Genomic DNA, 23536 nt, shown 5'->3' on the forward strand with positions numbered 1-23536 from the left:
CAATACACCTTGGAGCAATATACACCATGCACTGTTGCAGTCTCCTTGGATATCAGCACTATATTGCAGTTCTAAGATGTTCTGGCACTAAGATCTAGTTTTGAGAACTGAGGACACAGCTGTAAGAGATCCTACATTGTACATGTACATCTGCAAGAGTTGCAAAGTAAGAAAGTTATGATGACTGCAGGAAACAGCAAACCCCCAAGTGTTATGGATGTGGTTCAAAAAGGCCAGCAGAAATCCCAAGGATTTCCTGAGATGTCAGGGGTAGCACGGCAAAGCTGCTGACATTTCAGAGCACACCTGTAGGTGGACACCTGTGCCACAACTTGGTGTCACCCATGAACAAATCAATCACCGTGTAGGGCACTTTGACAATTAGAATCAAATACAGAATACACTGTGTTTTATGTTTTAATGCTTAACTGGCCTATGAATATAATCGTCACCACAGAAATGGAGGGTTTTACTCCAAACCCATTCACACAATTCAACCATTACTTACCACAAGCAGCCTGCTTGTATTAAGCCAGTGCAATAGGCTCTGTACTTTGTTTATAATTATATTGCCTGGCAGCATGGCTGGCAAACAACATCATAGTTTGAATTGGCCACTGTGCTAAGTTTGAAAGGTGAAAAATTGCTGTATCTACGTTTCCTATAAAACATAAAGTTAATAGAGTTTTTAGTAAACAAGGCGGGCACAGGGAAGTAGGAAAAGACTATTCAGATCATGCTCTATCAGAACAGAGGATCAATGCAGTAAATTAACCTACAGGAATTGCTTTGGGAGAATAAATCAAGAATGATTTGCTGATTTGTGTATCAGTGATCTGTGTCGCAGGGTTAGACGATGGTATTCTGTGCATGTGTTGAGTGTCACAACCGCATCACTCCACAAAAGTCACTGTCAGGAAGATGGAGAAGACTCACCACAGAATAATTCTCTTCCTTAAGATATAGAAATATAATTGTAACCATTCAAACTACATGCTTTTACATGGAGATAAGAATAGCTTGAGCACAGTTGTAAACTAATGCATAGTCAGAACCATTCATTTACTGTACATGCTTGCCTTGTTTCTCAAGGTGGTGACTGATAAAAGGTTAGAGGATGAATACATAATTACATGTAAATCAGTGTTATATAATTGCAGGAGCATAAATCAAACATCAGGATACAGATTACACTAATTAAGAAGAAGACTGTTATTAACCTTTAATCCAGTATCAGCATTAATTCCAGGTGAGAGGCAAGTGGGAGGTAGGGCACCCTTTCTCTACACCTTAACATAAATGTACATGTATGTGTCGTCTCCGAAATAAAGAACTAGGCATTTGACAGCACATCCCTTTGCTTCCCTTTTCTGTAATGGCCATAGTCCTTGCAGCAAATATGTGATATTGCAGTCATTTCATAGCCTTCCATGTCTTCATCACCTTAGGCTCATTATAGAACCAACACTGTTGAGTGTTACGTTTAAGCCTACTCGTTTAGCAGGTTTCGCCTGGTTGGCACATTTCTGCTACAAGTCGGCACTTACACGGCGTGAGTGTGAAATCTGTTCTTCCTGTATGATTTATATCCTGCAGAAGTGAAAATGACGGATGCGACTGTCCAACTCCCTGTAGGCCAGCGGTAAGATAATCTCCCCATCTTAACAAAAGAAAAGAAGCTTTTACGCCGCTATGACGTGGTTATAATTGCCGTTGGAGAGACCTGGCCCCAAAATTGAATCATCCATAATAGATGGCGTTTAGGGACTTAAATGTGTGATATGTGTGGGGGAGATGGAAGAGGCTCCATCCATCAGTGACCGTCAAGGACAAGCTTACTGTATAATGACTCCATCCCCGGCCACTGAGGGACTGCAGGTTACAGGTTATCACAGGACAGGTAGATAAATCCCCTGCCCACCAACCTTATCTAATGGTGCTGACCATTCATCACTGCTGTCCCCTGGCACCCTCCCAGGATCACTGCTGATCTAAAGGCCTCATGCAGGAGCCAGCTTGCAGAGGTAGGGAAACCACAGACAACTTGTAGCTTCCCTGAGTTCACTGGGCAACACCTCCTACACTTTTCTCCGACTTCAAATCATAGTACCATTTTGTGTCAAATACACAATGCAATAACCTATACTTCACGGTAGCATTTTATTAGGCAAACCAGTGCCAAAGTAATTGACTAGGGATGTATAAGATGTGATTAATGACTGTGAAAATCATTGATTTACTGCTTGCTGAGCTGCCTAATCTCTAAAAGATTAACATCTTAGTAATCACTAATGAGTCAAACATCAATAATAAAAAAAAGCAATATACCAAATACCTAAGAGCAACATCATAATAGTTTGTCACTCCAAGGTAATTTTCGTATGACAGGCTTTCCTGTGGTCCACATTTTTTCTCTTTCCCTTTCCAAGAGAAAAAAATCCTGACTGCTACATGTATATCTAAGTTAGAAAAACATACAGATGAAACAGTGGCCCAGACCTTTCATCTGTTGGTTTTAAGTGATGGACTGTGCGTACTTTGTCAGGAAAAGTGTCATTTTGTTCCCAGCTGGAGCTGTGACATGAAAGTTTGATGATTGTGGTGACCTATTTTCAGATAAGGCATAAATGGATTAGAAAATGGGTGGCCACTGGGACCAAAGCAATTCTATTCCATTTAACTCATCTGTCCTTCCATCAGGCCCTTACACTTCAAAAGCCATTTAGCAGCAAAGCAAATCATCACACTTCAAATGTCCCAGTTCTCGGAAAGCCAGAAGTCCTTGGAAGACTTCGAATCAAATATTGCTATATCTAAGCCAAATTCTTTGATGAAGAACAGTTAGTACATCCCTGTATGACACTAGGTTTATATTTTCAGATATACTCTTCAATGTCTTTTCTTATGGGGTAATGACGCCTGGTAATCAATTGTGAACAAAATCATTCAGCTGTTTCAAGTGAAAAGGCAACAGTTCATGCAAGAGACTAAAACCAAAGGTAACATCTAGACTGCACAAACCATACATAATACCATAAAATTCAGGCACACCAAATGTACAAGATGATACATATTCAGATATGTAGGAACTTAGTTACAAAATGGAAAAAAACTGACATATAAAATTTGAGCTGTCAACACTTCTAGAGATTGATAAGTCCTGGCGGACCTACAAAGCCTGTCACCAGTAATTCACCCACAATCTAATTCTGCAAATTTTCACCTGCAAGGGATAATTTATGACAAAGTCAGTTGGGTCAAAGAAAACAGGCCATTCAATTGTCGTAATAGATTCATGCCCAAAAGCTACTGATCTCAAGAGAAGGGATAACTCTGTCTGCAATATTAGATGTTTTCAAAATAAAAAGAGAAATTGTACATCAACCACTAAACCTTAACAGATTGTATGTACAAAATCATGACCCTCTTGCTTAGAGTTAATAAAATAAAATAACAAAGACATCTTTGACCCCTTATGAATATATTTTAGAAAATGCTATTCTGCAAATCAGCTCTCATGCTTGTGGAACTTCACAAAGTTTTTGTATCAAAGCTGACAAAATGCCAAGGCAACATTGTACAAAACTTATTAGTTGTCAAAATGCTATCTTGTAACTGAAGATGAAGAATTACATGCCAGTTAGAGTATGCACTTACAGCCCTTTGGACATGAATTAACAACGGGTTTTCCCGTCAAATGCAGACAATCATGTGTCCCTTCTTCTTGAGTAAATAATAACCACTTAATCATTTCAAGACTTTAATGGCACTGTGAAGACAAATTGTCATCTTTCCCTTCAAACCCCTTACTGATCAGTTGTATAGTGTCACACATTTTGCCTCCCTATTCAATAGCTTGATGGGCTTTTTACCTGCAGGCTGAAGTTTCTATCTCTTCAAAGCCTTTAACTGAGACAAACTCACTTCTGTTTCCATTAGTCTGTTCTAACTGGGGGCTATGGAGTACATAGGGACAACATTTTGGGAAGAAATGCTATCACCAGTCACGTTTAACAGCTGACCTGATATCCTCATGATAGATCCTTGAGTGGTTGGTGATCTAAATTGCCTGCACAACACATTTTGATAAAAAAACGCAGTCGTGAAGTTCATCCAAGCTTCAAAGAATTCTGAAAAGTAACCCACATTTGGGCACAAAGGATTAACAGCTAAAGTAATGTGTATTTTTTGGATGCCGTTCAGCTATCACTCAATGAACCAACATGTGGTGCCTTTCATCTGCACTGTGTAGTGTTCACAAAGTGATGGATGGGGTGGAGAGCTCAGCTCATCCAAACTGCATGCAGTCCCAGTGCCAGGAGGCGGGGATGTAATTGCTTCAATTCCATGATGACTGTATCATTCATTAGTCCAGCGGGGCTTAAATAGATTGCATCCTATTTTGGCACCCCTGATTTCCTAATTTCATTGTCTATAGATGTAATCATTAGCGGAATCTACTGATGAGGTCTTTCCATCTAAACGCACAGACAGGGTAAACTAATTCTAGATCCATTTGATATCATGTGACTAACATTTCACAGAAGCTGCTGCCATCTTCTTCACCTGTACCAGTTAATAGTGTCACTTGTACAAAATGCTATGCAGAGAGGGAAGGTGGAGTACACAATGTTTTGACTGGAAGTAATGACTACAGGCCAAGTGCCATTGACAATGTATCCAAAGGCACCAAACATTTCACTACAGCCAAAAAATCAATACCAACACCTGCAACCTACAGGGAAATGCCACCATCCGAACAGGGGTCTGATTGACTCCAACAAATTTGCCTTCAGCTCCTGATGATGGATGAAGCAAATGTGATGGAGCTAAGTTTACATCAATATGTGTCATCAAAGCCAATCTGTCAAGGACTTAGATAAACAAATCTGCACATGGATTAAGGCTTTGTCTAAGTTTGGATTACCTCTTGCACAAGAAAACTGAAGAGGTTATTTTGCAGTAGAATACATTCACATGTCAAAATTAAAGACTACATGTTACACATTGATGTTGACATCCCTATAGTGATAGTGGTGACCGAAGTCTAAATGCTGTTCATTTCTAGGGGTGGGATCCCTAAATATATGCAATCTGCATTTGCTAACTTTTCACCTCTTAGATGTATGATAGTACCTACAGATGCCCCAAACAATGAGAAATCAATACAAAACACCCCAAGATGGATTGTCAGTATCTTGACCTGCTATACCTGTACCATGGTCCCCTACCAACAAAAGTAGATCTCATCCACAACTAAGGCATTATCTCCAGTCACCCAAACCAGCCTGAACTCTCCACTCCAGACAGATCAATAAAAGGTCATCACCAAGAATAATTGGTGCCCTGGCTTGTAACAATTGCAACTTTGCACCCTGTGCCCAATGGTTTCCAATTTCTAGTCCCAGATGCAATAAAAGCATGGATAGGTTTCCTGAAGATGTGATCCTCTTTTAGATGATACTATAATCTAGCCTTATTCATTTGTGTATTTAATTATTTTCCTTTGCATTCATTGACTTGCTGGAGAAAACTACTTTGATAGTTAGCATTCACAGATCAGTGGGCAAAGTCGTTACGTTTCAGTGGTGCCTCCAAGTACCAAGGCTTGGAACTCGGGGCAATGCTATGTGTAATGCATGAATCTTAAAGGTTTACTGCACAGTTAAGGATATTTATCTGCAGATAATTGCTGACGGTATTACACATTAGTTCTATACAACAGGATTATTCATTTCCAGCTTGAAGGAAACTTTCTATTTGTAATTATCAATAATAAACTATTTCATACGTAAATGTGCCTCGTAGTACGTATAAATAATCATAAGATTAATTAATTTCTTTCAGTCAATGTAAAAGAGGCAATGAACATGGTGCTTGAGCTACTAGGAGCTGGCCCAATCTTACACAAGGTCACGCTTGTTTCAAAGGCTTTGAATTCCATCATTTAGTTCCCCGGGTGGTTTTCGAACAGAAAAAAACACTTGCAAAAAATTCAGAAACTATAGACATACTCTACAACCATCCGTCTAGCTGTTGCATTGCATTTGGACACCCAAAGAACTCTATAAAGTCTTCAAACAATCGAGATAAGTTACCTAGGTTGGGCATTCAATGATCGTGTTCTATGCCGCGTAGAACGCGGGTTCGAACTAAGTGCCTACAGTGTAACAGGCGTGAGGTACAACTGCAATTGGGCTAGCATAGGGCTTAAAGTACTTCAGCACCACAATCGGGAATAATGCAATTGCAGGGAGGGGTCTCTAACACCATGGAGGGGTCTCTAACACCAGGAAAGGGTCTCAAACACCAGGGAAGGGACTCTAACACCTGAGACTGTTAGAGTATAGTGTCACATTTGGCTGACATATAAAATGTTCCTTTTTCACCTGGAATGGACTTGCATCTTTAAATGGTACAAGTTCCTCTCAATGTCTACACATGACAACATTAGTTCTGCACCTAATGACAGTAATGGAATGGAAGAGCCAGATATCCTTCTTAGCACACAAGCACTCGGGGACACAATTCAGCACCAGGAACAACATTTTCAGCACCAGGGACAGACCCTATTTTAGAATCAATGACATTTCCATGGATAATGCTGCTCTCTTACACTCTTACCCAGCTACTCTCTTTTCTAGAAACAGCCCTATCTTCATTTCTGTATCTTTATCTATATAGCCAGTATAACTGCCATTCGACATAACACACCTGCTTTGTAGGCAGAACTTTTCCATGTTCTGTTCATTAACATGGAACAGAAAGCATATAACCCAGGCAGCCATAAAAAGTTTCAGTACTTGAGGCGCAGGTGCCAGTCTGTCTAATATAGCATCTGTGGGAGGAGACCTGATGCCCATGAAGGACCTGCACCTTTACTGCCGAGGTCAGCCCCAGGTCAGATGTGCCAATGGCTGCACTCCAACACTGGGGGCCATAAACTCCCCTCTTACCCAGGGAAACAAGATACTCAACATTGATTCATCTAGAGAAGCTCCTGACAGAAGAGAGGTTACAGCAGGTGTGCTCTTCCCACTAGAACCACCTTAAATCATACATGAGTGTAGATGTAACAGAAAGTATGGCATTGAATGCAATTGTTTGATCTCCACAGCAGGTTGAATGAAAGGGCCATGATTGCAGGGACAATACAAAATTCTCCATTGCAAATTGCAACAACAGGTTATTCATCTTTTCTTACAAGGAAACACAATGATAACAGCATACAGATCCAAAATATCTCAGATGTTGACTGTACAGAGTGGGAAACAGACGCAACCTGTGGCCTAAGCTGACCCTTACAAGTGCAAGTTGACAGCAGAAAAGCCCTGGTGAGATCTCCTTGCCCTTGTGCTTGTATCAAACTTTCCATCTAACCTTGGCTGCCGTCAGGGGCCCAACTAAAATCAATGGATGGTTTCAAGTAATGTTGTTACCGTCTTTACTGACCAGTAAATCTTCATATTTTCAAACCTTGTGTCTCCTGGCACATCGGGATAAACTCTAAAAAAAATAGGCATTGGTGCTTGTTAGGACTGATACATTTACATCTTCTTCTGACAACTTGATCACATTTCAAGTGCAGTTCAAGTTCTCAAAAAGACTTGCAGACCTAGATTTCTAGCACTTTTGCCAGCTGTAGTGCCATCCTACCTGTACCTACCTTCAATACGTGTCAAGAACATATCAGTAAGTTATTCTATCTATACATGTCAAGAACATATCAGTAAGTTACATGTATTCTATACATGTCAAGAACATATCAGTAAGTTACATGTATTCTATACATGTCAAGAACATATCACAAGTTATTCCAACTTTGGGGCACAGCTTCAACCCAGTGGCAGAGCTGTTGACAGTGATTCCACAGGACACCGTCATAAAATGCCACCATGTAGTGTAGAATTATTACCTATGACAACAGGAATCCTTTGGGCTTTATCAATCTATATCAGATTAATGATTCAGCTCTTCCTGTGGAGCTTTTGTCACCTGGTGCGTTTCCCTGTGTGACTTAGGTAATGTCAAACCCTCTTGAAGGCAACTTCCCTGGCAATTCATCAGAAAAGGACAACCTTGATATCACTGGAAAGATCTCTGGCCTTACTTTATACTTGTGTGGGAATGGATTCATCAATCATGTCGCTCTGCCTGCCAAAAAAAGGTCAAGAGCTCCAGAATCTCCATATTGTCTTTCCTATATGTCATAGGAAGCATCCCAATGATTTGAAACATAGATATGAAATAACAAGGGTGAGATCCAGTCAAAGAGTCAGGAAAGAGTCTGCGTTGGAATGCAATGTATCACCATCTCAGAGGCTGTGGAAAAAACTCCTTCAAATACTCCAGATTGGTAACTGACAAAAAGACATATTTTATTATATATAGGGAAAACTATCAATGTGTAACAACTTTCTCTGAAACAGCGCTGGAGAAATCGCTACAATTTTTACAGTCAGTTAAGTTTGATGGACTATATCTGGTTACCTGTAAAGATTCTAATTTGAAGCTCAAGTTTCCCATCATATAGTCATCTCTTTGGGTTTAATGGTTTAATCATATTTCAGGATTGCATCATGCTGCCCCTGACTACAAGGTCCGTCATCAAAGGCAGGAAAGTGGAAGCACAAATCATCAATGACTGACAAAAGTGGTCATCTTGGTAGTCAAATATTACAGGGGACACAGGAGACTCAGGGTCTTATCCATGCATTATACATGTACTGCAGCATGCTGGTTAACACTAGAAGCTACATGATGGAATTTCTCAGACTTAAGTTCATCATGCACATATCAACATCTGGGAATACATGAATGAACATTGTCCAGTACCTAGGAACACATGGAACAGACCATTCATAACACCATAGAAAGAACAGATTCAGTACCTATTTCAGTAGAGATGAAATATTTCCTTTTAATTTAGCAACATGGACAGAACAATATAATTTCAGTACCACAGACAAAACAACTTCAATACCACAGACAAAATAATTTCAGTACCACAGACAAAATAACTTCAGTACCACAGACAAAACAATTTCAGTACCACAGACAAAACAATTTCAGTACCACAGACAAAACAATTCTAGTATCATGATCAAAACAATTCTAGTACCACAGACAAAACAATTTCAGTACCACAGACAAAAAGGTTTCAGTACCATGGAAAATAACAACTTCAGTACCACGGACAAAAAGGTTTCAGTACCACAGACAAAACAACTTCAGTACCACAGACAAAACAACTTCAATACCAAGGACAAAACCACTTCAGTACCACAGATAAAACAACTTCAGTATCATGGATAAAACCATTTCAGCACATAGAATATAATAAAACATTCAAAATTGACCACCTCTACATAAGGATGATACGGTCAATATCACCACTTTCTAGTGGGCCCTTAGATAATCTTCTCCAAGACTCCTGTCCATAGTGACCATGTGTTGCCATAGACCAGATTTTATTGATCTCCAGAGTGGTCTTCATGGACAGTTTAGAGTAAAAATTGTCTATCTATTTAAAATTTCAGCCCCAGGGTCAGCCCATTCGAATGTATCAGACAAATAGGATCATCAATGCTCATCACGTGATATTATAGCAAAAATATCAATCTATGACACTGGTTGGCATCTTCTGACTTTGGCTGTTCCAGGACCATTCTACCTCCTAGGATAATCCTTGTAAGTAGCCTACAACCCATAATGTCCAACTTGTACAAAAGGAGATACTTACTTCAGCACATTCCAGGCTTGGGAGTGATTTATGACAGTTATTGCCACAGCGCCGTGGTTCCATGAGGACGTAGACTGTAAAGGTCAGGGAAAGGCCCTGCCAGGTAATTACAAAGGCCCTGGAAATCCACCACTGGAACTAACCATGCATTACAGCTTGGCACTCACCTTGAGGCTAATTAGGAGCAAAATCATGCCAGGCTACTAAACACATGTTCTATCCCTAACTGCTTGTGATATTTGTCCTGCTAATGGTCAAGAGTTCTCTTACTTGTAGATATAGAATACAACACGGCATATTCTGTATTAACCGAGGTACCAGCCTGACAACTTGTCTCATTCCTCCTAAGGGCAATCCGACACGCGGGAGGGATGGGACCGAGGGTGATACGAATTACACTGTGTTGTATTTTATTCATGTCTTACCCGGAAAATACTGATTTAATTGCCAAACTTATGATAAAAAGGATAAAATTCGACACACTGTTTCAGCCTGCGTCAACAACAGAACTTTATTTGTTGAGAACATCAATTAGAGAAAAATTCGAACAAAAGAACTCCGTTTTCTTGCAGTGGAGTGCATTCTGTTTAATCGATGGAAGCCTATGTGATATAATTAAGACGCCTGTGTGATACGGAAAATTATCACATGGTTCAGAACACCTGTATCAAACATTATTGTGGCTCAGGTATGACATAATAGCATGGATTGGGATAGAAGCAAGGGACACAGTGTGCTTCCAGCATTTAAGATTAATGACCAAGAAATAATTCAACCATTACCTCTTTTACCTTTCTTGCAAAGTAGATGAAAAGTTGCAAAATTGTAAAAGTGACCCAACAAAAACTAGTTTTCAAAACCTTTGACAAGGTGTCTGTCAGCTTAGAGATATATTTCCAAACAGTTTTATTGCTTTACTTTCATCATGGCCCTTGCTCATTTCACACTGACAGTGCTCTTTAGTGATATATTCTTGAATGTCAAGGATATATCACAAAATGGTTACACTGCCAAACTTTTATCACCCTCCAGGTGAGCATGACATGGTATTAGCCCTCATTTTCCACGCTCTGAATGTGCTTTCATCTCTTATCTGCAAGATGTATCACACAGGGGAGACATTGACATACTGACATTAGGGCAGAAGGCTAGGGAAGCTAGAAGTCCTAGGACAGTGGCTACTTGCACTAGTGTCTCTCAGCCACGTAGGATAATAAATCCCCAGTGGTTAGCCATGACCTTTTCTCCCCATGCACAGCAGGACTCATCATGAAAAAAATATCTATAAAAAAGAAACATAAGCCAGCACCGTCATTACTGCCCAATTGTTCTGACCAAGGTCACTACTACGGAGAGTTTCATCTGCAGTGGGTGTTGCTGCCTGTGACATTAGGACCCATACATCATGCCAGACCAATTAAGCTGTGGTTATTTTCTCTGAGAGCCAAAACATTCCCGGGGGATGCCGGCAGCCAGGCCGGACTATAATCTTACTGCAGATAGGATGGATTGGATTCATGGCTATCTATCATCGTAATGCATGACTGATGGTCTATAATCATCACCATCCAAGGGGATGGTCCAATTTTCCAGCAAAACTACTCTCGGGTGGAGCCCATGATTCTCCATCTCATACCAGGTCTGATTCATGACCGTCATCTTCTCCCATATTATGCCGACCTCTGATCGTTACAGAACTGCTCAATGGCAAGGTGTTTGGGGAAAAGCCAGTAAATCACCAGCGAATCTATACGGGAATCATCCAGCTAACACCTCCCTCTGGCTTTGGCCCATCTCACCTCAAATCCGTGGCTTTAGTAGCAAAGTACAGATATGCAGGTTTGTCTTTCTGTTAAGACAGAATTACAACTTTTGTTCCTTCACCAACAAATAGAAAATATAAGATCCTCTTTCAAAAAAATCTGCACAGTGGGTGGATAGCAGCACAGAAGAAAACTTTTCAGCACATTCAACAGCTCTTTTACTCTTTCAAATCTGAGGTCAACACATACTCCAAAACCTGTAAATAATAAATGAATGCTGTTTTAGGTGGAGGTACCTGTAGAGGTACAATGAATTATTTTGTAATCCCTTTTAAGTTCCATGAGCTCCATGAGTTCCATGAAACTCAAGAATGAGAAAGCTGATCATGGACACAGTGGGAATATCAGAAAAATATTCAGACCCACATATGGATAAAAGAAAATGACAAAGAGTAGTGACTATGGTTACTTAATACCTGTATCCCTGGAAAGTTGCCAAAAATGACATTTCCACGTCTCATGACAATTCATCCTTCATTATACTGTGGCTGCGGTCAATAGGAACCAGGTTTGTGAGACAAAGTTTTTCCAAAACTGTAACTTCTAGAAGCTCATCAATAACTCGATTTAAGACACCACATTCTTTGGAAGATGCCATCAACTTACGGTTGAATAAGTCACATTCAGTTTTAATCTTGGCCAGAATGAACAAGATTGGGTATGCCTGATATATTTTATGCAGTAACTTAAAGACCATTGCATGTCTGAGGGAAAGATCTTTAGGCTATTTCATTTTCCTCTCTACCTCAAAGGGCACTTCTCCTACTCCTTTTCCCCATATGCCAAAATTAAATTAGTCATTGAAATGTAATGTTTGAACAGGTATACTTAGTTAGTGAATGTAACTTTCTAGTTTGGCTAAGCAACAAAAATTTCACCATGAAATATCAGACATGGTTAAGTTTGAGAGAGGTGAATTTGTGTTTTTTTTTAGTAACACTTTAATTTGTTCCTGTCACTGTTCATAATTCATCATTTCTAAGCCTTTTCTTTTCCATTACTTAGTATTAACATTCTGGGATTCTAGATTGTCTTGACATTTCTAAGAAAATTATGATTCAGTGTGACATTTTTCAGCATCTTTCTTATTCATTGAGTAACATTTACAATAGATTAACTAAAGTCAGTCCTATCAAAGAGCAAGGATGAGCTAATTTTGTATTTCCAACTGGAATTATATTTTGCAATTAGCTATGAGGAAGTGGCATTCTTGTTTTCAAAAACTTTGTCAGTTGTTTGTATTCACATTTAACTCCTATACGGAAATGAACACAAGTCAGCACTAGGGAACATTTTGCAACCCCATAGAACAGGTATCAAGACCATGGAACCCATCCATATCAGCACCAGGGAACATATTTCAGCAGCTTGTACACACTTTCAGCACCTTGAAACCCATATCAGCACCAGGGAACATATTTTAGCACCTTGGAACACATATCAGCACCTTGGAACACATATTGGGACCAGGAAACATATTTCAGCACATTGGAAAACATTTTCAGCACCATGGACAGGGTAAATTCGGTACCTGGCATATCCCTGTTAGTATACAATGGACAAACCAATTTCAGCACTATTTCAGCACCAAAGTCAGGCCCCATTGAATGTTTTATGAGCTCATTACATGCGTAAACACATTTTGCTACTAACTTTAGGAAGCTAAGTGGCATTCCAGTAAGTCATTGGTCAGCTTTTTCTAAAAAACTCCTTATTGACCTGGCCTAGACATAATAATCATCAATAAGCATATGCAAAAAACTCTACTGAAAACTTTGTGGACTTAGCATTCCCACAAAGCAAAATAGACAGACTCACAGCATCTAGAAAAGCCTCCTAGGCTTTAAAGGTAGCATCATATAGAAAAGTATGGCTTCTTACATAGATCAGGACTTGGGTTGATCTTCCTGAAGAAATGCACAAGTAAAACAGCTCGGAAACATGGTCATGTTTTACTTAAGAAGACATGACATCCCCATCATTTACAATAAATGTGTAATAACCTTATAATTACACTGTGACAGTAAGCTAATTAGGCACTCTAGTAATATTAGTTTCTTTATTGATAATGTTGATATGGTTAATGGGCCGAGTAATGCTGTGTGCCACTTTATCAATTATTCACGATTCATGCAAACCTGATAGCACCCACAAGGTCTGAAGCCGGCTATCCCAGAATCAACAATCAAAGGGCTCAAACATGCACTACAGATTGAAAAATTGTCACTCAAAAATACATGTCAGCCTTTGAAATTAGGATTCCTGAGATTGGTTCAAAGGCAGTCTGGTGTGACCACATGCATGTCTTTACAATAGTTATGATAAATATTGATGAATGAACATTATCACGTTATCTATTATCCTCATATCTATTATCCTCATTTGTATCATTGTTACCGATGCTGATAGTTATGAACTAAAATTTGTTTAAAAACACATGATGGGAGCATTTGTACACATTACAAGGCAAAGTCTCCGGCTTCTGAGATCACATGTATATTAATGAAGTAAAGTTACATGTAATTTGTGAGATAATGTTATACTGATTAGCCATCACAGCAGAGTGGTCATCTCTTAATGATTAGACCTTTCCTGAAAAGATAATTTAAAAGTATCTTACATTCAATATCAATTTTCAAACCAGTTCATCTCTACTTTAACACTATTTTCAATGAAACACAAGTTGCAGTCACTAGCAAAAAATAACTAGATTCGTTAAGAAATGGATACATATCTAAACCTGTCTTGACTTCTAACAGAAATATAGTTACATTTGAAATACAATAACAGACTAAATGAAACCTTGAGAAGATGAAACTTTGGCCTGTATTTCCTCAACTAGAGATGTAAGTTACATGTACAAGAAAGACCTCCACATACCACCCAGCACTCACAATTAACATTTGAAACTCAATAAAATCATCAAAATCAAATGTCAGGATAATCATAAAAATGGGATATGTCCTTGTTTTTTTCATTATAACAAAATGACCATGCAGTAATACTGATATTCTTTTCCTATCATACAAAATTAGCCTGATGAAATCCAGCACATATTCCTAGTGTCCATTTCAATACTAGATATCTTGGCTTTATGGTACAATTAGAATATCAATAAAACACACATAACAGGTGGATAGCATTACTTGATAAAACTATCACACACTGTCCCATCCCACAGCGTGCCATTAATCATTCAAAATCTAATCATGTATTTATTACGACCAGTTGACAGGCATGGCTGAGAGAATCAATGACAGGCAGGCCCAATTATCTACGGGGGTATCCACGGCCTTGTTGTCCAACCATCCAGGCAAAGGTCAGAAACTCACAGGACAAAAATCATTACGGCACACTACAATAACAATAACAATAACATATTGGTGGGGACATGGCGGAACCCAACAGATGGTGATAACTTGACAAAGGTAAATGCCGCTGGCAAGTCGGCGGTGCATGATTGTCAGCAAGCTGGGCAGTAAATCAGGCAGTAACGGAGCTGTAACATGTTCAAAAAGGCTGATGCTAATAACCAGCAAGTACAGTTCTTCACAGGTCATTACATAAATTCCTGGTGTTCCTGGGCTGAAAATTGAACATTATTACCACGGCCGCCGTAGGAATAATCCTACCTACATGCCCAGGCTGTATGTCTCAGACTCCTGCACAGCAAAACAGCTTTAACATGACAATAATACCCAAAACAACTAAACAGACAAAGCCCAGGACATGGGCCCAAAAAATCAGTGTTAAAGGGACTACAGAAGTTCAACATTACAATGTTGTGGCCAGAGTTTGGCATTGGGGTCATAACAATTCACCTAATAGTTCAAGTGCTAAACAGAGGCACTTCAGCCAATCATAGTTTGACCCAGAGCCATTTGAACTTTGCACTCCTGCCACATCCTGGCAAAATTGAACGATTTCAGTCAATCTCACAGAAAAGAAAGTAATATCACCCTATCCATAACCCTATTTGAACTTTTCCTTGCTGTTTTACGTCTGGCAATATCCCTTCATTCGGAAGTACTGGGCACTCCTTATAAGGCAAAAAAATCTATTCTTTGTGTACTTTGACAAGAGGTCTAAGAGGAGTTTTTGTAAGGTGGCTATGCCTGATGTTGAGACAGGTGACAGGTGCATTTACAGTAGTATGAGAGTGGCAATCAGGACAAACCCAGAAATAGATTAGCCAACACAAACCATTAAAAGGAAAAACTGACACATGTGTAATATACCAACAGGATGCTTTCAACTTCACTCTGGTGGGCTAAAAACCAGCTGAGGCCAAGTTCTAAAAGCGTAATGGTCCAAAAAAAAGATTTTGTTATCATATGGAAATCTTGTAGCAGCTAAGGATGTTACACCCTACATTTTTATATGACAAGTGTTTTCCCTTTTTGCAAAGCCCTTTTTGAATACCTGTCAGCTTAGAATAAATGACTTTCAGTTGTATATCTGACCATTATCTTAAGAAGCACCCCAGGGGGCTGTTAACTGGTTATCTGTTTGGTGCAAAGATGGACTTTATCTTCCACATGGACAGCCAGCTGATCATTTCTCTTTGATTTATGTCTTGAACTTTGCATTTTGGTGATTGGGGCTCCCATGGTCACCCTAATGTCAAGCAGAGGACTTTCCATTAAAGCTGATGAATTATAAATGTTAGGGCTTCAATTCTCACAGCGTCTTTTGCTACATACACCTCTCAGAATGCAATCTATATATATATTCTAATAGGCATTATGACTCCCTTCTATGTGCTCTAACTCTCACATGAAGCTTTGATTATAACCTCATGTTCATTAGACAAGGAGCAATGTAACTATTGTAAGGATCTTTGAACAGTACGTGACTTTGTATGTTCATGTATCCAAGAAAATATTTCCTTTCTTCCTATCTTCTTATCTTTTTTCATTTTATCTTATTTTCTAGACCCAAGCAGCAGCACTTTGCTATAGTATTAGGCTACTTTTCTTCCGTTCACGCATCATTACGAGCCCAAATTCAGTTAGAATGGAAACATTAGACTTACATGCAATATACAGTTAAACTTTGTGATCTATTATTCATAGCCTGCATTACACATTTTTCAAAAGTGCCAAATATTTCATTACTTTACATTTGATGAATTTTTTCTAGATCGGTAACCTAATTCTAGAAAGATCCAAGTATAACTTGGCTTGCTCTGCTCTGGGAGACCTTGATAAAGTTGATCATATAAGGAATTTTTCCTTACTTGTGTCTTAGCCCCCGTAACTTCCTACCCCTCTACTACACAATTCAAATACTGCTTACAAATTGAAGTCATATCATTACAGGACAAATATGTGTGACAGTTCTTTACATAATCTAGCAGTAACAACCTTTATACAAGCCAATTTTGCTGCAATCACATATAAATGGTATTATTACAACTAATAGCAAATGCTATGCTACAGTGGAATCATTTTTCATCTATCAATCAACAAATGCAATGAAGGTACATAAAAGTCAATACTTACTTTCATAATACATCAAAGAATACCTTATCAAAAATGCACAATGCATTAAGTTATCCATAGCAACACTTTTCAAAGTTAGCTTCAATGCCAAGTTTCCCTAACAATAACACTTAACTTTCAACACTTCCTTGCAAGGTACGTAGTTTCCTTCACTACAGCATGAAATTAAGCCCTTGGGCCAAAAAACTACATATAGTCTGAAAGCAAGACTGATTATACAAAGAAATGGTTTTAACCAATGCAGTAAGCATTTATATTGACCCACAAATTTGATTTTCCCAAAGATTAAAGATACCCCACTTATCCCATATCTACACTACAGAAGGCAATTGGTATGGACCTCCCAGCACTCCATTAGCTTTCATGCAAGTCTGTAACCACTAAAACAATATTTACACCATTTGGGTGGGGTAAACATGTAAGAAACCCTAAGGGGATATGTGGGTGTAATGTGTTTTGAATAGGCAATATACCAGCTACAGGGTCACTGTGCAGTGGCATGATATAACACTGAAAAGCTTATTTCAAGTGAGAAGATTTCTTTTGTGCATGCATAATAGCATTACTGAATCAATTATACAATGTAAATCAATTCAAAAGAGAGTAAACAGTTTCACTAAGTCATGAATAACTTTTGACTAAACCAAAATATATCCTACATATTCACTGGCTAACGCCATTCATCTAGGTTGATATTGTTCAGTTTGTCATCCAAGGAGACTGAAAAGAAATATCTGCCATATCAAGAGACCCAAATGCTTTTCATGCCAATTTGGTACCATAATCCTCTGACTTCAGTATACGGTAGGGGTCACAGTGCCATGTACTGAAAGATGACGCATAGCTTACACCCCAAATGGAAGTAACTCCAGAAAGAAGTCTGCATGCCTGACCTAGTGCATTGCTATATGTATATGCAGGCCACATTGTACCAAGTGTAGAAAAAACAATCACAGCTCTTTCTTTTCGTAGCCAATCAGCAGCCAGGGAATAAAACAAACAGTGGCAGGTTTCGTCCTGCTGTTTTGGGTTGAGGAAGGTGTAAACATCAGACTGTTGATGGTATCAACAAGGGGGTATTAGTTCCCAGCAGTGGAAGCTGACTCAGGTATTAAGTGCACTAGATTAAATATTCAGTAACTTGTATGACCTGCTAACTGAACACATACAAGTTGGCTATTTGGAGTAGGTCATATAACACCAGGTTTAACCTGTTGATGCAAAGCTTTCATGTTAAGGGCAATATCCACTTTTTACTGCAGATCATTTTATTTCAGATCATGAAAACTCACTACTGCAGGGGCATTAAAAAAATAATTCTAAACATATATTCAGTACATTCATGTATCAGTACATCTATTAAATCTGTTGTTCAGAACAACATTTAGCATTATAGAATTAACTATGGTTTAGGGAAAACTACATTTCTTGAACAATTGTCTTTACTTATGATCACTGCTGAGGAAAATCCCTGATGATTTAACACAAAGGATTCAGATATCACATATTGATCAACACACCTGTGGGCATACAAGACTAATATATAGAGCCAATTAATCAGGTGGTTAATAAGTGATTAGAGGCAGGGGAATGTGGACGTGTGCTTGTTGTAATCAAGTACTGTCTTTGAAGTTTGGTTAGACAGAACCAGTGGGATGTACTTGACAAAGCCAAGGGTATTCATTCACTACAAATGGATTCATAATCTCACATCTACAGGGGTCCTTGATCAATTATATGCACTCAACATTTGCATATGATATCCAGAAGGTGAAGATTTCTTAAGAAGATAAGCAAACGGCCTAGAGGATAAACAGATTTCAAGATCAGTATCAAGGAACTGATCATCGGTAGAAAGTCCATTGAACTTTTGCTAGGAAGTCATCTTTCTACGTTAGCCACAAGCATACCACAAGTAAAACACCACTAGTCATTAATCGTTATACTGCGCATTTATAAAATGAAAAGGTGTTGTCTTATTATATATGTTCCAACATTACACAGCCAGTAGACTGTATTCCTCCACAATATTCATTTCGCTATCTTGGATCTGAGATTTCAAGTTTTACATGATTACATCCTCCCCAGGAGAGAGCGCAGCAATCTTTATTTGGAAGTACATGCTATTCATTATACATATTCTGCCTATGTCTGGGGCCTTTCTTCACATTGAATTTCCTTTACTTCTCTACTTATCTTCATTAAAAATCTCTTCCTGACTAATCTTAAATCTTACTCCTTAAACACTAGTCAATAAATCGGAAGTTTCCCTCCAAGTCAACATTCCAAAATGTTGATTAATTTCTGAATGCCACAAATTTAATTTGAATTCTTTGAATTAAAGCATCACAAATGCCAAGACACTGCTTAATCAGTAAAACTGCACAGCGCCATCATGGCTTATATCTACCGGTGGGAAGGAGGATCAAATAGAGGCTCATGAAATAAACATTGCAGAAACTCATTACATTTATGGCCTTGGTCGTTGTACTCTTAGCAAATTACTTTTCCCAGCCTGGGTATTGGCATTAGGGAATACCTAATAATTAACACCTTCTTCTAACAAAGAAATTCAATACTTCAAGTCACAACTTTCTTCATTACATGAAGGTTGCCTTCTAATTAACAAAAACCTTGACAAACCTACCAATTTTTATTTTATTGGTGGCATGATTCAATGATTGGCCCTCTGAGATAAAGTTATGTAAGGGAGGCATCAATAACATCGGAAGTCTTGAAAGTATGTTTTCAAGAATTGAGAAATATGAAATAATAATCATAGGCCACATGGTGCCATAAGGCCTCGTAGGCACTGGAAGAAAAAAAAAACTGAGTGAATAACATGCATATATGATTAGAACTGCATGTTACAGGAACCAACCAGGACCTTGTGACATACACCTAAGGGCAGGTTATTAGCTCTATATTAATGGATAACCAATATAGGAAATGCAAATATTTGAAAATCCTAATGGATACAAATGGGGCAGAATGTTTGATTAGTGTGTGGTTTATTTGTGGTTATAGGAACAAACCCAGCTTTCTGGCACCACATGCACATCTGGGTGGGTTATTAACTCTGCCTTAATGTACGGAAGAAAAATAGGAAATGCAAATATTTCAAATCATGCTGTCAATAGAACTTTATGTCTGGTTAGTTTGAGGGAGGGGTATTTTGCTTCATATAAGATTTGCATACTTCGTAATGGTCAGTTGAGAGTGTCTTAAATGATTGCATCAAAAATATGCAATTGTTCACTGCTGCATTTTTCTTCAGATATTACCAGTTTTAGACACCAAAACGGGGCCCAGGGAGACACCACTTGTGCCTTCAAAGTCTTTCCACCACCTCCATCTGGTGGTGACCATGACAGGTTGTTCATTTCCCAATCAATTCTCCAAAGAAAATGGACCACGTCCAATCAATGCCTCCAATTGATTTAGGTTTAACATGGCAATTGTTACACAATTACATCGTTATTCACAATGATTACACTGTGTAGGGAGACATAAAGGCATAATTAACAAGAATCCTTACCTGACCACAGTCATTTTCTAATGACTGACAAAAATCATTCGGCTACTTGATAACCGAGTTTGGAAGAGTATCAAATATATATTACACATTTGCCCACGGTATCGAGTAGAGAATTTCCTCAACTGTGAGGTATGCAGTCTAGTACAACTGTGGGTCTTCTATAAACTTTTAATCTTAAAAGAGCATAATGTGACCAAAAAAGTCCCTGACCCATTGGCAAACTTCTTCACAAGTCAAATGTGTTTCCTTGCCTGAAGAGAAACTGACTCAGCACTTATAGAACAGAGACTACCACTTCTCTGCAGTGCTGTAAGATCCCCTTTCCTCCCAACCCTGCCCTGTAACAGGCTTCACCTGCTGACTCTCTACAATACACCAGCTTCAATATTTTATAGCCTGATCACCTGGAGTCCCCCTGAGGAAATAAACACTGTTGAAGAAAGAAACTCCAAAGCCTTTCATCTCTGACAAGTTGTCCCTGAACACGGGGAGAAAATGCCTGCTGAGCCGGGGGTCAGAACCCTGACAGACGGAACCTCACCTTCCTACCGGGGAGACAGCTCTCGATTAATAAACATGATTTGGGTGATTCCTCCCGGCATTCCAGCAGGACCTGACAATCAATATAAATCAATGGAGTGCATCACAGTGCATGTGAACTTGTGATTTGCCTCACCAGCACTGTATTACTCATATGCCCAGCAGGGGGACTGGGCCATCAGCAGAAGGCGGTCATGTTCAAGGGCTGGCTGGGATCATTAATTAAGTCATCACATCTACTTTATAACATTTTCCCTGTAATAATAAAACTTCAACGAGCCAGATTCTTTTCCAAATAGAAAGTTTAACACAGTTTCATACAGTAGAAATGTCTCTAATGCTACAGTAAAACTTTTTGAAGGTTTCCTCTACAAAATGTTACTGTACACATATTTTTTAAGTCATTATCATATGTCCTAGATATCATTCTGTCATCTAACATTCACTGAAGGCCCACATATATACATTCATCTCATAACTCATTTCTTCCATCATTCAATGCTCTTACCTCTAAGGCCTTCATCTTCTTGGAGAGCAGGCCATCGATTTCCTTGGCTGTTTGCTGTACCAGTACCTGCCCATCTACATCCACAACATTCAGGTTCACATTGTGATCTCGATAAAACTGAAACACAACACACAGGAAAAATTAGATATATAAACATATGTTATAACATTGATGTACAGTGTACTTTATATTAGATTACATAGAGTACATTGCACATATACAACTGCATATTTTGACTTACCAGCTTCTTGTCAATCAAAATGCTGCTTTTCTGATTAGACAATACTTTCTAAGGCGGAACTGACGTCATTCGTCATTTGCCTCTAGTCTTTGATAGATTTGTTGATTTAACAAGGGTATTACAGTGTTTTGTCTTTAACTTTCATGTGGAGAAAACTAATTATATGATAATGCTAAATGATTAGATTTGTAGTTGTTAAGCAAAGAGGTAGCTTTTGTATGTACTGATGAACAGTACGATGCAGGCAGTAATCTAATATTGACTTGATGTATCAATAGGAACACTTTAAGGCTCTAGGATAATCTTTGGTAGACAACGATTATAAGAAAAGATAGGAAGGATTACATCACAATCCAGCTAGGCTGAACTGACTGAGGTTTGGAAGCTTGCAAGGAATACTGAAGCAAAATTTGCCTTAAAATGTTTAATGTTAAGCTCACTGGGATTTAAGGTAAACCTGAAGAAAGAAATTATCATATCACATTTTGAAAATTAATGTTCTTTAATTTGGATAACACAATAGAGATGTTGTGTAATGAATGTTATCAAGAACAGTATTAGCACAATAAAATTTAAAGCGATAGAAATATTGCATTTGACATAATTAGTGCAATTTGTTACCTAAGGAGTTGACACAACATGCATTATTTACAGTCTGGCATTCAGGAAACATCAATTATCACAAAGTAATAAACAAGGCTTGATAAATAAAACATTCTGAAAATTCATTAAAGATGGATTGACTGTACTTTAGCATAAGCATCAAGCATTCATAGAAAGTTGACAAACATTAAGCAAATTGCTGCAAGTCCTATGTGTAAGGTTCTGCCAGCATTGACAGGTCCATGCATCCGCAGGCACATTGCAGTTTGAATTATCCAAATAAATGCTGTGACATGGCCTACATAATGGGGGGAGGTATTGCCTCTAGCATTTTGGGGATGTAAAGTACATTATAGGCTGGAATTACAGCAATTGTGAAGCAGGGGGCATCAAACTATTGACCTTTCCTATGATTACCACTGGCCGACCGACCGACAGAATCAGAGCGGAGATTTGATCAAGAACACATCAGAATGGGGAATGGCTGCTCCTTGTCGGATCCAATCTCGGAGAGGATGTTTCACCATTTCAACAGGATTAACAGGTATGGGTGAAAACAGGGATGTCTGGCCACAGGAGGGATTATGCCAATAAAGTACACCCCACCGGAGCCCCATTAGGACATCACAATGATCAAATTGACCCGTACATTTCCACGTAAATGGGTAAAACAATCTGCCCATTTCAGATATTGCAGGTAAAACCTGGGCCAGATGATGATTTCCAGTCTCACTTAAGTGGAAAGTAAACTGATAGCTGAGCAATGCTAACCAGCCAGGGAAGGGCAAGGGGATCTACCCAATTTGGCATTCTGCTAAGGGTGCCAGGCTCTGGCATTTCCACTGCTTCTAAAAGCTTCCCTCAGCTGTCAGGTACCTAACACATTAGAAACATGCAGGCCACAAGAATTCAATGCCACACTGCATGTAAGTATAGCTATAATCAGAGAAAATTAATAAGTAAAACCGTCATTAAACCCATGCTCAGTTGAATTGATTAAATGCAACACCTGTGTTGTGTATAAGGTAACGGAATCA

General features: G+C 38.8%; 1 protein-coding gene across 1 annotated transcript in view; it reads right to left on the reverse strand.

The window, feature by feature from the left end:
- LOC118416201 (voltage-dependent calcium channel subunit alpha-2/delta-1-like) overlaps nucleotides 1-23536 on the reverse strand; it is a 56399-nt gene that overhangs the window by 27626 nt on the left and 5237 nt on the right. The window contains exon 3 of the mRNA XM_035821282.1: nucleotides 21656-21772. Coding sequence (XP_035677175.1) covers nucleotides 21656-21772 — 117 coding nt within the window. The remainder of the gene's footprint in view (nucleotides 1-21655; nucleotides 21773-23536) is intronic.

Source organism: Branchiostoma floridae, chromosome 5 (assembly GCF_000003815.2).
Source record: "Branchiostoma floridae strain S238N-H82 chromosome 5, Bfl_VNyyK, whole genome shotgun sequence".
In the NCBI taxonomy this organism is placed as follows: Eukaryota; Metazoa; Chordata; class Leptocardii; order Amphioxiformes; family Branchiostomatidae; genus Branchiostoma; species Branchiostoma floridae.